Genomic DNA, 14,743 nt, shown 5'->3' with positions numbered 1-14,743 from the left:
GTCGGGAGGATGTAGGGCAGCGTCCAGAGGTCGGGAGGATGTAGGGCAGCGTCCAGAGGTCGGGAGGATGTAGGGCAGCGTCCAGAGGTCGGGAGGATGTAGGGCAGCGTCCAGAGGTCGGGAGGATGTAGGGCAGCGTCCAGAGGTCGGGAGGATGTAGGGCAGCGTCCAGAGGTCGGGAGGATGTAGGGCAGCGTCCAGAGGTCGGGAGGATGTAGGGCAGCGTCCAGAGGTCGGGAGGATGTAGGGCAGCGTCCAGAGGTCGGGAGGATGTAGGGCAGCGTCCAGAGGTCGGGAGGATGTAGGGCAGCGTCCAGAGGTCGGGAGGATGTAGGGCAGCGTCCAGAGGTCGGGAGGATGTAGGGCAGCGTCCAGAGGTCGGGAGGATGTAGGGCAGCGTCCAGAGGTCGGGAGGATGTAGGGCAGCGTCCAGAGGTCGGGAGGATGTAGGGCAGCGTCCAGAGGTCGGGAGGATGTAGGGCAGCGTCCAGAGGTCGGGAGGATGTAGGGCAGCGTCCAGAGGTCGGGAGGATGTAGGGCAGCGTCCAGAGGTCGGGAGGATGTAGGGCAGCGTCCAGAGGTCGGGAGGATGTAGGGCAGCGTCCAGAGGTCGGGAGGATGTAGGGCAGCGTCCAGAGGTCGGGAGGATGTAGGGCAGCGTCCAGAGGTCGGGAGGATGTAGGGCAGCGTCCAGAGGTCGGGAGGATGTAGGGCAGCGTCCAGAGGTCGGGAGGATGTAGGGCAGCGTCCAGAGGTCGGGAGGATGTAGGGCAGCGTCCAGAGGTCGGGAGGATGTAGGGCAGCGTCCAGAGGTCGGGAGGATGTAGGGCAGCGTCCAGAGGTCGGGAGGATGTAGGGCAGCGTCCAGAGGTCGGGAGGATGTAGGGCAGCGTCCAGAGGTCGGGAGGATGTAGGGCAGCGTCCAGAGGTCGGGAGGATGTAGGGCAGCGTCCAGAGGTCGGGAGGATGTAGGGCAGCGTCCAGAGGTCGGGAGGATGTAGGGCAGCGTCCAGAGGTCGGGAGGATGTAGGGCAGCGTCCAGAGGTCGGGAGGATGTAGGGCAGCGTCCAGAGGTCGGTAGGATGTAGGGCAGCGTCCAGAGGTCGGTAGGATGTAGGGCAGCGTCCAGAGGTCGGTAGGATGTAGGGCAGCGTCCAGAGGTCGGTAGGATGTAGGGCAGCGTCCAGAGGTCGGTAGGATGTAGGGCAGCGTCCAGAGGTCGGTAGGATGTAGGGCAGCGTCCAGAGGTCGGTAGGATGTAGGGCAGCGTCCAGAGGTCGGTAGGATGTAGGGCAGCGTCCAGAGGTCGGTAGGATGTAGGGCAGCGTCCAGAGGTCGGTAGGATGTAGGGCAGCGTCCAGAGGTCGGTAGGATGTAGGGCAGCGTCCAGAGGTCGGTAGGATGTAGGGCAGCGTCCAGAGGTCGGTAGGATGTAGGGCAGCGTCCAGAGGTCGGTAGGATGTAGGGCAGCGTCCAGAGGTCGGTAGGATGTAGGGCAGCGTCCAGAGGTCGGTAGGATGTAGGGCAGCGTCCAGAGGTCGGTAGGATGTAGGGCAGCGTCCAGAGGTCGGTAGGATGTAGGGCAGCGTCCAGAGGTCGGTAGGATGTAGGGCAGCGTCCAGAGGTCGGTAGGATGTAGGGCAGCGTCCAGAGGTCGGTAGGATGTAGGGCAGCGTCCAGAGGTCGGTAGGATGTAGGGCAGCGTCCAGAGGTCGGTAGGATGTAGGGCAGCGTCCAGAGGTCGGTAGGATGTAGAGCAGCGTACAGAGGTCGTGGAATGTAGCGCAGTGTAGAGAGGTTGGTAGGATGCAGCTCAGTGTAGAGAGGTTGGTAGGATGCAGCTCAATGTAGAGAGGTCTGTAGGATGTAAGGCAGCATACAGAGGTCAGTAGGGTAAGGTGTAGGGGGTCAGAAGGGCAGGGTACGGGTGGGGGCAGGAGAGTATGGCACTGTGGGTCAGGAAGATATGGTACTGGGAGATCAGGAGGGCACAGTACAGGGGGTCAGGATGGCTGGAGTGTCAAGAGGGCATGGCACTGGGGCGGTCAGAAAGGTATGGTACTGGGGGGGATCAGGAGGGTTGGGGTGTGAGAAGGGCATGGTACTGGAGATTCAGGAGGGCATGGTACTGGAGGGTCAGGAGAGTATTGTACTGGATGGTCAGGAGGGTATTGTACTGGATGGTCAGGAGGGCTGTGGTGTTAGGAAGGCACAGAAGTTATTGTTTCTTAATGCAGAGTGGTGCAGGAAAGGTGTAGTGCAGCCTACATGTCTGGCTCTGATCAATGCCGGCAATCCTATTTCGCCTTCTTACCTGGTATCACCCACAAGCGCCTTGGATCTGGGAGGAGGGCAGGTGGATAGGATTGCGGAAGAGCTCAGGCATGTGCGGAGAAGACCAGAACCCTCCCAATCTATTCCAGAGGCTTTCCCCATCCCGCAGCCACACATTTTCAAGGGGATGGCGCTATCTCTGCAGCCTAGGATTGGGTGACTGTGTTGCTCTGGAGCTCTAGTTAGAACACCAGGTTGGCAACACTGGAATGTGTTTGAGAGCTACATGTCACCTGTAGGCAGTTGAAGGGTAGCTCAGATCGACGGTGTGCCAACCCCCGCTCTAAGGCCTGGTTCACACTAGTGCGGGCCGCGCGGCCTATGTTTGCTGTGCCCGCGTTTCACACAAGAAAAAGGTTCATGCACCTTTTCAAAAACTCATCTGCAGGGAAACCACCTTGTCTCACTGACCCTGTGGTTCCCGCACCCGCGAATGCACTGTAGGCTGAGATGCGTGGAGGTGCTATTCAAAATGAATGGCCGCCCCACGCATCTCACAAGGGCAGCTTGCGGGCTTGTGTGCACCTAGCCTAAAAGGTCTCAAATACCAATTAATACAAGATCAGATCAAATCACAACGTAGTACACACATCAAAGGCCTTGCTCCTGACCCCTGCTAAAAACGCAGTTTAAAAAAGGCATTTTACTATGCTTCCATACCAATAGCTAGAAACATCTTTCCTGTCTCCAGCTTTCATTTAAAGTGGTTGTAAAGGTTTAAGATTTTTTACCTTCATGCATTCTATGCATGAAGGTAAAAAACCTGTGTGCAGCAGATACCTGAGCACCATCTCAATCCAGTGATGTGCTTGAGAGCAGCAGCCTTCCAGGCACTCTCTCTCCTCATTGGCTGAGACAGCAGCAGCAGCCATTGGCTCCTGCTACTGTTATTCACAGCCAGCGAGTCATTGAGGAGCAAGTGGGGCAGAGCCACATTCCATGTGTGAATGGATACACAAAGCAGCGGCGAGCTGGAGAGAGCCAGTTTGGGTTCCCCCATAGAAAGTTGCGTGCTACAGAGGCACTAGGCAGGAGGGAGGGGCCAGGACCGCCAGTGGGGAACACAAGAAGCAGAGGATTGGGGCTGCTCTGTGCAAAACCATTGCACAGAGCAGGTAAGTATGACATGTCTGATATTTAAAAAAAAAATCTGCCTTAAATATCACTTTAACTTTAATTAGTTTGTTTGAACCAAGCTGGTTCAAATTAATTATTTCCTTCACAAATACATGTGACAGCTGTGAGCGCTGTATAAACTATATGTATATAGTAGCTCCACCGCCTCCTGCACTGACAGTCACATCTAAAGCTGCGGGGTCCTCCAGCTCTGGAATAGAAAGATTTGGCTGTTCCTATACTTACTGCTCTGGAGAGGGTTCCTGCTGTGCTAATATCCACCAGTGAGGGGGACTGACCCATCTGCTGACCTGATATCTGTGGAAGTGGATCCTGGTTCCTGGTTGATGCGATAATATATGAGAAAGGATTTTTGGCCCTGCAGGGTCACTCCATGGAGGTGAGGGGGCATTTTGCCTAGTGTTGGATCCCATTGCATTGTGTATTCACCTTTATAACACCAGCACTAAGAACTACTTAACACCTTCACCGTTTAAGGTGTATTGGACTTCACGTTCTGGCTGGAGTAAATGTAGTTCATTCGACTTGTTATCGGGTCCTTTGTATATTATTCAGGACCCATTGTGTTCATATTGTTTATGTCAATTATACACTGTCTATTTCACATACCACTGATTTAGGGGTCATGGTCTTGCGATTTCACTTGTATTCTATTCATCACATTTTCACTTGAATCCGTAAGTTTCAACGGATTTTATATTTCAGCAATAGATTTGTGTTGCAAAAAAAACTTGCAGTTTTATTTTTCATCTACACAGTTTCTACTGTTTATTTATTTTTATTTATCACTTTCACTTATTTTTTATGTTCACCGTGAACACTTAAAAACTTTGGGAGCATATCCTATACCTATAGGAACTAATTAGTTGCAGTATAGAATTTTTGTCGTTGTACTTGTATCACTGATTTTTGGGATCCTAAAAAGGATCATTTCATGGATTTACTTTTTATATATATGTTTTGTTCACCCATAGTCACCTATTTATTTCTAGTGGTGTACCTAGGTTACACCTTTTTACATTTGGGTGCTATTCACTGTTATCATGTGCATTCTATTCAATATTCTAATTTTGGTTTTGTGTATATTATTTTTACAAGTTTTAGTTTAATCTACACTGTGTGTGGTATACTCATAACAGGAGTTTGTCACCTAGATATAGCGCAGCACCAATTAGTCCTTAATTTATAAGTAGCATCGGCTACAGACAGTATACAGCGCTGTGTTTGGCAGCAGTTGAAGAACGCCCTGCCCCACTCCTAGAACAAAATTGCTGCTCAACCATTCGCAGGAAGTTTTGTATTTTTATAAACAAAAACAAAGCTTCCTCTGATTGGTTGAGGTGTAGATTTTGACTTAATTCACCCATTTCTCCACCTCAGTTAATCAAATGAAGCCTTGTATTCACTCATAAAATACAAGGCTTCCCTGTAAGTGACTGAGCAGCACTCAGCGACTCAATATTGTTCTGGGAACTAAGCTGTAAGTCCCCATATCACTGCCGAAACACTGCACTGTAAACTGATGCTACATACAAGTTATACAGTGCTGACAGCAGCCACATGTCCTAGTGAATGAATTAGTTTGCTTGGACCAGCCTGACCCAAAAAGAATGGTTTAAAGTTAAATGAAAGCTGGAGTTAGGCTTTAAGTTTGCCATAGAGATTTTGTTTCGGCACCACCTGGCTCACCAAAGTTGATTTTCTAATTGATTTTTGTCAAAGAAGTTAGGTATGAAATTGTCAGCCAAACAGTGACTGCAGCCAGTCAAATAAGTGGCCGCTCAAGTACTGAGAGCCGCGGGTGCAGGCTTTCAAGAGTACAATACCCAGCAGGAGAGATTTCTCCATCCTCACTGTTTAGTGTGCAAGAGAAATCTATATGTGTATGGCTAGCCTCAGACAGACAAACTTGTTTACATCAAAATAATATCAAGGACTGAAAAAAGCATCTGCTCGTCTATCAGAGGTTAAAGCTCATGACACATACAGGTATTCTATGGCAGAAGCATCTGTAAACCAAAAGAAATCATGTCTAGTATTTTTGTAAAATCTGTCTCCATAAACAAGGTCAAAAAATAAATTATAAACAAGTCTACCAGTTTTACAAAAGGTTTACACTAAAGCAGGGGTCTACAAACTTTATAAGCAAAGCGCCAGTTTACTATCCTTCAGACTTTAGGGAGACCGGTGGTGGAAGTCGAAAATGCCCCAGCGTCAGTGGTAAACAGTTTCTCAGGCTTGGTGGTCAGTAGGAGTAAAAAAATTACAAAGCACACATGATTAGTAGGAGGTGGGATAACCAACTACTGGTGTCAGTGGAAGGAATGGTGCCTAAACCTTGTTGATAGTGGGAGGAATAGTGCTTCCTATCATTGGGAGGAATAGTGACCCAAGGGCCGGATAAAGGTAAGAAAACGGCCACATCCTGCCCACGGGCCGCAGTTTGGAGACCAATGCACTAAAGGATAGTGTCACGGATCCAATCCACACGCACACGCCCACAGCGACTAGCTAACCGAGACGCGCACGTGTGGCAGTGACTTGGGGTAAGAGGGAATAAGGGGGACTTAATCTGAATATATATAAGACCAGCCATGATATACTTTCACAGCCCGCACTACCTCTGGCCACCACTAGAGGGAGACTCCACTCCAATCCAGCTGGCTGACCAAACACAGTTAGGTACGAATCTTATATACAATCTGGTGCACGCTAAGGGTTGGGAAGCAGCCTAGCGATTGGCACACATCCTCCAGCTATCCTACAAGCTAGAACTCCGGCGTTAATAACTCTTCCACTGTCCACACACCCCCACACCAGACAAACCACAAACGGTAGCTTGCCACCACCCAACAGTTTTATCCACAGACTGGCCTGCTGGGCCACCACACACACACACAGATCTCCATCTGGCAGACCTGTTACCTTTACAATCTGCATGCAATCTGCCAACACGCAGTGCAATTGCATACAGATTGGCAATGAACTTGACTGAGCATATAAAGACACTGCAATACAATACAATCTAATTTCTCTGGAGATATGAGCCCGAGCTTAAGTACCCAGAAGTCACTTATTAATTTTATGATTTAATATCCCGAAAGTGGGCAGTGCATAAAAATGTACAAAGTATAAAAAGCTACAGAAAATACAAGAAGACACACAATTGGCTATTGACTATAAAATAAAAGGGAAATAAAACAGAAATAAAACTTTTACCAAGAGTTTTCCTGTGATTGGAGCAAGTCAGAGAAAGTCCGCAATCCGTCAGTCAATAGAACTGGCTCCATACGAATCACATCGTTCATATCCCAGGTCCTCAATTTATGGGAATATGGATGTAGACTGGACACTAGCCCTTGGCCAATCGACTCTGCGGGGTGTTCCTGTACCAGCCCACAGGACGTTCTGGGTACTGAAATGCCCAAAGTAGATTGGACCAGGAACGGATTGAATCACCAAGTCAGGGATTGAATTTCCGACACCAACGCATCAGTCCGATCGCGACAGTACCAATCACTGTTCAGCTGTCGCAATCAGGTGCCATATAACCATTTTCTGCATTTCTCTGGGACTCTACATAGGCTACAAATACAGTTTTACATGCAAGTGTAGCCTACAGTGTGTCCAATCAGAAGGAAGTATTTTCATCGCTCCGCAACTAATATTTAAGCTTTTATGAGAGATTAAATATATTCCTTTGATCTGCTGATATACTTTAGAGCTCCTAGACAGATCGGAGCCCTCTCTTGGTCTCCCGCTGCCTCTGAAACTGAAATGTTTAGAAGTAGGTGACAAGTCTTATTGGCATCTAGGTGTCACCACCAGTCTAGAGGAAGCTCTGTCCCTTCAGATGCTAATTGGTGACCACATGTCTCTGGCTTAATTCTGAACACATCTTATATTAACATGGAATGAGCTAAATCTACAATGTCATATTTCTATAGATCACATCTCAGTTACTCAAATCTTACATGTACGTTACAGATAGGAGGGTTTAGTTTAACTAAATTAAAGCTGAACTCCAGCTAACACTTTAAAGACAGTCAAGTCCATCTAAATCCGCTAGTAGATCTATTATCCTTTCCCAAGTTTTAAAATGCTGCTATCCAAAATGTGTCTCAGTTGCTGCTCCATCCAGAGTAGAGTAACCCTAACAGGAAGCATATTACGGACCAGATAACTAGATGAAAATAAAGAGAAAAAATCCTAAAACAGAAAACTAGTGCAGCACCACATTTAGAGCTTGTTCACATCACAGTTTCAGAGTTCCGTATGTGCTTCAGCATACGCAGTTACACATGGTTTTTATGTGTTCAATGCAGATGAGCATGTTTGTTTCCTTTTATTGTTTTCTATTTTGACACTTTAATACTCTACATCAGGGCTTGAAATTTCCACTCGCCTGCTCGCATTGGCAAGTGGAAATTATGGTGGGGGTGAGTGTGTCCCCAGGGCCGTCTTGCTGAGCAGGCTCGGAACTCAGGGCTGGATCTGTCATTGGCACTGGGAGCCATCAGACTGCTCAATAGTTGAGCAAAATGAAAGCCAAGGAAGGAGTGTGTGCTGTGCTCTCTGCCTCCCCTAGAGTGCTGTGAGTGAAGGCAACGATATACTGCAAATTTTTTAGGGCTGTGTGTGAGTGTATGTGTGTGTATTTGTAAGTATGTATGTGTGTGCGTATCTGTGTGTATGTGTCTGTGTGTATGTACATGTGTGTTTGTGTGTGTATGTACATGAGTCTGTGCGTGTGTATTTCTGTGTATGTACATGTGTCTGTGTATGTGTGTCTGTACATGTGTCTCTGGGCGTGTGTGTACATGTTTCTGTGTGTGTGTGAGTACATGTCTCTGTGTGTGTGTGTGTGCGTGCATGTACATGTGTCTGTATGTAAACCTACATGTATGGGTGGTTTGGTCAGGTTCAGGATTATGTGGTTATTATGGATGGTAGAGTAAGGGGCACTTGAGGTATTGCTGGTTGGATAGTAGGTAGGATATGCTTGGTAGAGTTATGGTTTTGTGAGTGAAAGATTATGGGAGGTTATGGTTGTATGCGGTGCATGGTCTGTATGATGGATTGTTTAGGGGAACATTGGAGACCCTGATGTAATGTGGGTAACATTTAACATGTGTAATTTCAAGTGTAATTTCATGAAATAGTTTACGAGGGCGTGTTTAGGGGTGGAATTAGGGGTATAGCAGGGTAGGGGTTGGGTGGGGCAACTTATGGCGAGTAACTCTTAAGGCCTGACTAATAGCTCAGGACTTGAAGTTTTAAGCCCTGCTCTACATCATTTTCATTAGGACAATGTGCATTCTTGTGCAGTTACATGTACTTTTATGCAATCGAGATGAAAAAAAATGTAGCAAGTTGTACTTTTGTTGAAAGCACTGGAACTGAGTGCACTGGTGTGAACTAGGGCCACAGGAATACATGGTAAACATAGTGCATGCAGTCTGGATGTCGTTTAAACATGCACCTGGTGTGAACCAGTCCTTCGGTCTTGCTGACCAGCAAGATAACTTGGATGCACTTCAATTAACACAGTTTACACCACTGTGGTGCTTTCATTTGTGTTTTAAAAATGCAGCATTTTTTGCATGTAAACCTACCTGAAGGCATATGAAAGCACATGACAGCATGTGACATGCAACTCAGTAACGAAAAAAATCATCACGAATGCATGTAGATGCAGGGACTGAGGTGTAAATAAATCCTTACACCAGAAGTAGAAAGAAGTAGGCTATGACCATCTTTCCAGGACATGTGGTGTCACATAGAAGTCATGCTGAGACTTCCATTGCAAACAGCAGGGGTGGAACCATGCATATCCTTCTAGATAAGGAAGTGCCCTGGCTCAATTAGGAGCACTAAGTGTTATTTCTGTCTGCTGCTTCTTTCTTCTGCTATCAGCATGAATCACTTCTTACACGTTTTCCTGACACCAAGTGAAAAATGGTGACGGGGAGAGACCTCCAGCAGATTAACAGCCTCAACTCTGTTCCTGTGAGGGGTGGAGGTGTGCGTTTGGGGGTGGGGGGTACCTTCCCTCCAATCAGCTTTCAGAGCTCTCCTCAGTGAGCTCTGCAGAGTCCAATTTCTGCTCTCCCCTTTTTCTGAACTCTCAGACAACCTGTATAAATTCAGCAATTTGAAAAGATGTAGAGAAGAGATGGCTGCAGATAGACAAGTACAACTTACGTAGGAGGATTTGTTTTTTTATCTCTGTGTATCACCTGAGGCCAGTCACTTCACTGGGTATATGTGAGGGTTTACAACCACTTTAACCACTTGAGCTCTGGAAGATTTTACCCCTTCATGGCCAGGTCATTTTTTCCCACTTTAGCGATTTCAGTTATGCAATGCAGTATGCAAACAACAATTTATATTGGGGTTTTTTCACACAAATAGAGCTTTCTTTTGGTGGTATTTGATCACCCGTGGGGTTTTTTATTTTGTGGAAAAAATATTTTTTGGGAAAAAAACCCACATTATTTTCTACTATATAACATATCCAATAAGAAAAATACAAAATTAAATTCTTAATAATTTGTAATGTATTTTGCTAGACATCTTTGGTAAACAAAAATCCCAATAAGTATATATTAATTGCTTTGTGTGAAAGTTATAGCATCTACAAACTATGGTATACATACTAGAAGTTTTATTTCTTTATACTAGTAAATCAGTGACTTAAAGTGTGACTGCGATAGTGTGGCAGGCAATCTGACACTAACTTGGGGGAACTTACTAACCAACACTAATACAGTGATCAAGGCTCATAATATACACTGTCACTGTAACAATGACACCGGCTGGGAAGGTTAAAGCGGAGCTCCACCCAAAAAGGGAAGCTCCGCTTGTCTGCACCCTCCCCCCCCTCCACTGCCAAACTTGGCACTTATTTGGGGGGGGGGGGGGTACCTAGTTGTGACAGGTACCCGCTCCCACTTCCAACTCACTGCGGCGATCTGAGCCGGAAGTTCAGCCTTCTTCCTTCCCCCCGCAGTCTTCTGGGACACTTTACAGGTCCCAGGAGACTACAGGTCCAATCACAAGGCACAGTGCGACTCAAGTATGTGCTGTAGGAAACCGGCAGTGAAGCTGCAAGGCTTCACTCCTGGTTTCCCTTACTTGCAATGCTGGTGCCAGGAACCCGGAGACTAGTGAAGAACTAGCCCGGGTGACAATGGCACTGGACCCCTGGACAGGTAAGTGTCCTTATATTAAAAGTTTGCAGCTTCTGACTTTTAATTTTTTGGGGGGAGCCTGGATCTCCTCTTTACTCTCATATGCATATTTAGCATGTTTTTGCAACAAAGCAGTTTGAAAGCAATGTTTAAACACACGAAAAATGCGTAATGCATTGTACAACACATCAGTGTGAATGGGCCCAAACTCCTACACATGATGCTGAGATTGTGCCTGCAGGTGCAGTAAGCTAGGGATGTAGGCATATCTTTCAGCATTGATATGTGTATGTGCAGTGAAGGCTAGGAGAAGGGAAGAGACAAACTGCCAGTCCAAATGGGTAGTAGCTAAGGCTTCAAAAGCAGCCAGGAATGGATTGGGCAGGTGTGTTGGGGAAGATGTCAGTTCTGGCACATCTGTCTGTAAAGTCCAGGCTGCTGGTAAACAGTTCAGTCTCTACTCGCTGTAAGGCCAGGAGAAGTCAGGGCAGGAGCATGCGCAGAACGGCTGCCGGGCATGGGGGGTGGGGTGGAGAGATGGTAAGGGTATGAGGGAAAGAACATGAGTTACAAAAAGCTCCAACAACGTGGGCTTCTGGTCCCCAGCACAATTACGGCAATGGTGTTCTATTAACCCACAATATACCGAGAATAAACGGGTGACGTAACAGCACCACACAGCAGGACTGCAGCCACAAAATGTGATGCCCAACTCCTCCCGTTACATCCATTTGTAAAAATGCCCATAGTCTGCCCGCTCTCACCCGAACAACAACAGGTCCCCGATCATTGTGCCACAGCAGCAGCCAGCTCACCAGGGCCGAGCTTCTTCCGCCTTCCGGGGACCAGGAGCTTAGGAGACCAATCAGAGCATTGAACTCTGCACACGTGATACCTCTGGCGTTGTATGCTGTCCCCAAAAAGACGCCATTTTGGTGAAGATTGTCGTGTTTACAAGGGAATTGTTTACACTCAGTGGCGTGTAAAGAGTGCTAGGGTGTGTGTGGGGATTACTGTGTCCTGTCACACACTACCCACATGTAGTATGCCGTCCTATTTTGGCAGCAACACTTCATCCGCTGCTGCTAAATATCTTCTGTCACTGAGTTTCTGGTGGGAGCACTGCACTGTGAGCTGCAACGTGCCAACTCCGGCTGGCCCTGTGCTTCAAGTCGGGAGTTGTGATTTGTACATCTCTATGTGGGAAGAGGATGTGTCAAGCTCCCCTAGTCTGGCAGCACTTGTGTAGCTGGTCCTGTGGATAGAATGAGAGCCATGTACTACTGAGGTGGAGGGCCACTTTTGCTTGCAAAGTAGTGTGTGAAATGCATACTCCTGAACTCTGTCCACTGTACACGTCGCACTCCTGAACTCTGCACACTGTGTGGTGAGTACAGAGGGCTGAGTTCAGGAGTGCGACGTGTGCAGAGTTCAGAGACCTGGAGTGCGGCAGGTACAGAGGGCAGAGTTCAAGAGTGCGATGTGTGCAGAGATCAGGAGTGTGGCAGGTACAGAGGGCAGAGTTCAGGAGTGCCATGTGTACAGAGTGCAGAGACCAGGAGTGTGGCAGGTACAGAGGGCAGAGTTCAGGAGTACGGCGTTTACAGAGGGCAGAGTTCAGGAGTGCGATGTGCACAGAGTGCAGAGATCAGGAGTGTGCCAGGTACAGAGGGCAGAGTTCAGGAGTGCGATGTGTACAGAGATTAGGAGTGTGGCAGGTACAGAGGGCAGAGCTCAGGAGTGCGGTGTGTACAGAGGGCAGAGCTCAGGAGCGCGGCGTGTGCAGTGGGCAGGGCTCAGGAGTGTGGCGTATACAGTGGGCAGAGTTCAGGAGTGCGGCGTGCACAGAGGGCAAAATTCAGGAGTGTGGTTTGAACAGAGGACAGAGCACTCTCTACACACCGCACTCCTGAACTCTGCACTCTGTACACACCGCACCCCTGAACTCTTCACTCTGTACACACCGCACTTCTGAACTCTGTCCACTGTACACGCTGCACTCCTGAACTCTGTACACGCCGCACTCCTGAACTCTGCCCTCTGTACACACTGCACTCCTGAACTCTGCCCTCTGTACACACCGCACTCCTGAACTCTGCCCTCTGTACACACCGCACTCCTGAACTCTGCCCTCTGTACACACCGCACTCCTGAACTCTGTCCACTGTACACGCCGCACTCCTGAACTCTGTACACGCCGCACTCCTGAACTCTGCCCTCTGTACACAATGCACTCCTGAACTCTGCCCTCTGTACACACTGCACTCCTGAACTCTGCCCTCTCTGCACACCGCACTCCTGAACTCTGCCCTCTCTGCACACCGCACTCCTGAACTCTGTCCACTGTACCTGCCGCTTTCCTGTACTCTGCCCTCTGTATACGCTGCGCTCCTGAACTCTGTTCCATTGTACATGCCGCTCTCCTGAACTCTGCCCACTGTACACACCGCACTCCTGAACTCTGCCCTCTGTACACGCTGCACTCCTGAACTCTGTCCACTGTACACGCCGCACTCCTGAATTCTGTACACACCGCACTCCTGAACTCTGTCTTCTGTACACAGCGCACTCCTGAACTCTGCCCTCTGTACACACCGCACTTCTGAACTCTGCCTCTGTACACAATGCACTCCTGAACTCTGCCCTCTGGACACTCCGCACTCCTGAACTCTGCCCTCTGTACACACCGCACTCCTGAACTCTGTCCACTTTACCTGCCGTTTTCCTGTACTCTGCCCTCTGTATACGCCGCACTCCTGAACTCTGCCCACTGTACACGCCACACTCCTGAACTCTGTCTACTGTACCTGACGCTTTCCTGTACTCTGCCCCGTGTACGCGCTGCACTCCTGAACTCTGTACACGCCGCACACTGTGGTTTGAACAGAGGACAGAGCACTCTCTACACACCGCACTCCTGAACTCTGCACTCTGTACACACCGCACCCCTGAACTCTTCACTCTGTACACACCGCACTTCTGAACTCTGTCCACTGTACACGCTGCACTCCTGAACTCTGTACACGCCGCACTCCTGAACTCTGCCCTCTGTACACACTGCACTCCTGAACTCTGCCCTCTGTACACACCGCACTCCTGAACTCTGCCCTCTGTACACACCGCACTCCTGAACTCTGCCCTCTGTACACACCGCACTCCTGAACTCTGTCCACTGTACACGCCGCACTCCTGAACTCTGTACACGCCGCACTCCTGAACTCTGCCCTCTGTACACAATGCACTCCTGAACTCTGCCCTCTGTACACACTGCACTCCTGAACTCTGCCCTCTCTGCACACCGCACTCCTGAACTCTGCCCTCTCTGCACACCGCACTCCTGAACTCTGTCCACTGTACCTGCCGCTTTCCTGTACTCTGCCCTCTGTATACGCTGCGCTCCTGAACTCTGTTCCATTGTACATGCCGCTCTCCTGAACTCTGCCCACTGTACACACCGCACTCCTGAACTCTGCCCTCTGTACACGCTGCACTCCTGAACTCTGTCCACTGTACACGCCGCACTCCTGAATTCTGTACACACCGCACTCCTGAACTCTGTCTTCTGTACACAGCGCACTCCTGAACTCTGCCCTCTGTACACACCGCACTTCTGAACTCTGCCTCTGTACACAATGCACTCCTGAACTCTGCCCTCTGGACACTCCGCACTCCTGAACTCTGCCCTCTGTACACACCGCACTCCTGAACTCTGTCCACTTTACCTGCCGTTTTCCTGTACTCTGCCCTCTGTATACGCCGCACTCCTGAACTCTGCCCACTGTACACGCCACACTCCTGAACTCTGTCTACTGTACCTGACGCTTTCCTGTACTCTGCCCCGTGTACGCGCTGCACTCCTGAACTCTGTACACGCCGCACTCCTAAACTCTGTCCACTGTACACGCCGCACTCCTGAACTCTGTCCTCTGTACACACCGCACTCCTGAACTCTGTCCTCTGTACACACCGCACTCCTGAACTCTGCCCTCTGTACACACCGCACTTCTGAACTCTGCCCTCTGTACACACCACATGAACTCTGCACTCTGTACACACCGCACTCCTGAACTCTGTCCACT

At 49.1% G+C, this 14,743-nt stretch overlaps 1 protein-coding gene across 1 annotated transcript in view; it reads right to left on the bottom strand.

The window, feature by feature from the left end:
- SMIM7 (small integral membrane protein 7) overlaps window positions 1-11,535 on the bottom strand; it is a 41,460-nt gene extending 29,925 nt beyond the window's left edge. The window contains exon 1 of the mRNA XM_089667644.1: window positions 11,429-11,535. Within this exon, the coding sequence (XP_089523770.1) occupies window positions 11,429-11,454 (26 nt within the window). The 5' untranslated portion in view covers window positions 11,455-11,535. The remainder of the gene's footprint in view (window positions 1-11,428) is intronic.
- Window positions 11,536-14,743: the final 3,208 nt, after the last annotated feature.

This window comes from Staurois parvus, unplaced genomic scaffold (assembly GCF_062004578.1).
Source record: "Staurois parvus isolate SC_StPar_1 unplaced genomic scaffold, SC_StPar_1.0 ptg000053l, whole genome shotgun sequence".
NCBI lineage: Eukaryota > Metazoa > Chordata > Amphibia > Anura > Ranidae > Staurois > Staurois parvus.
Note: the sequence above shows the minus strand (reverse complement) of the source record. Positions and strands in the feature narration are given on the sequence as shown.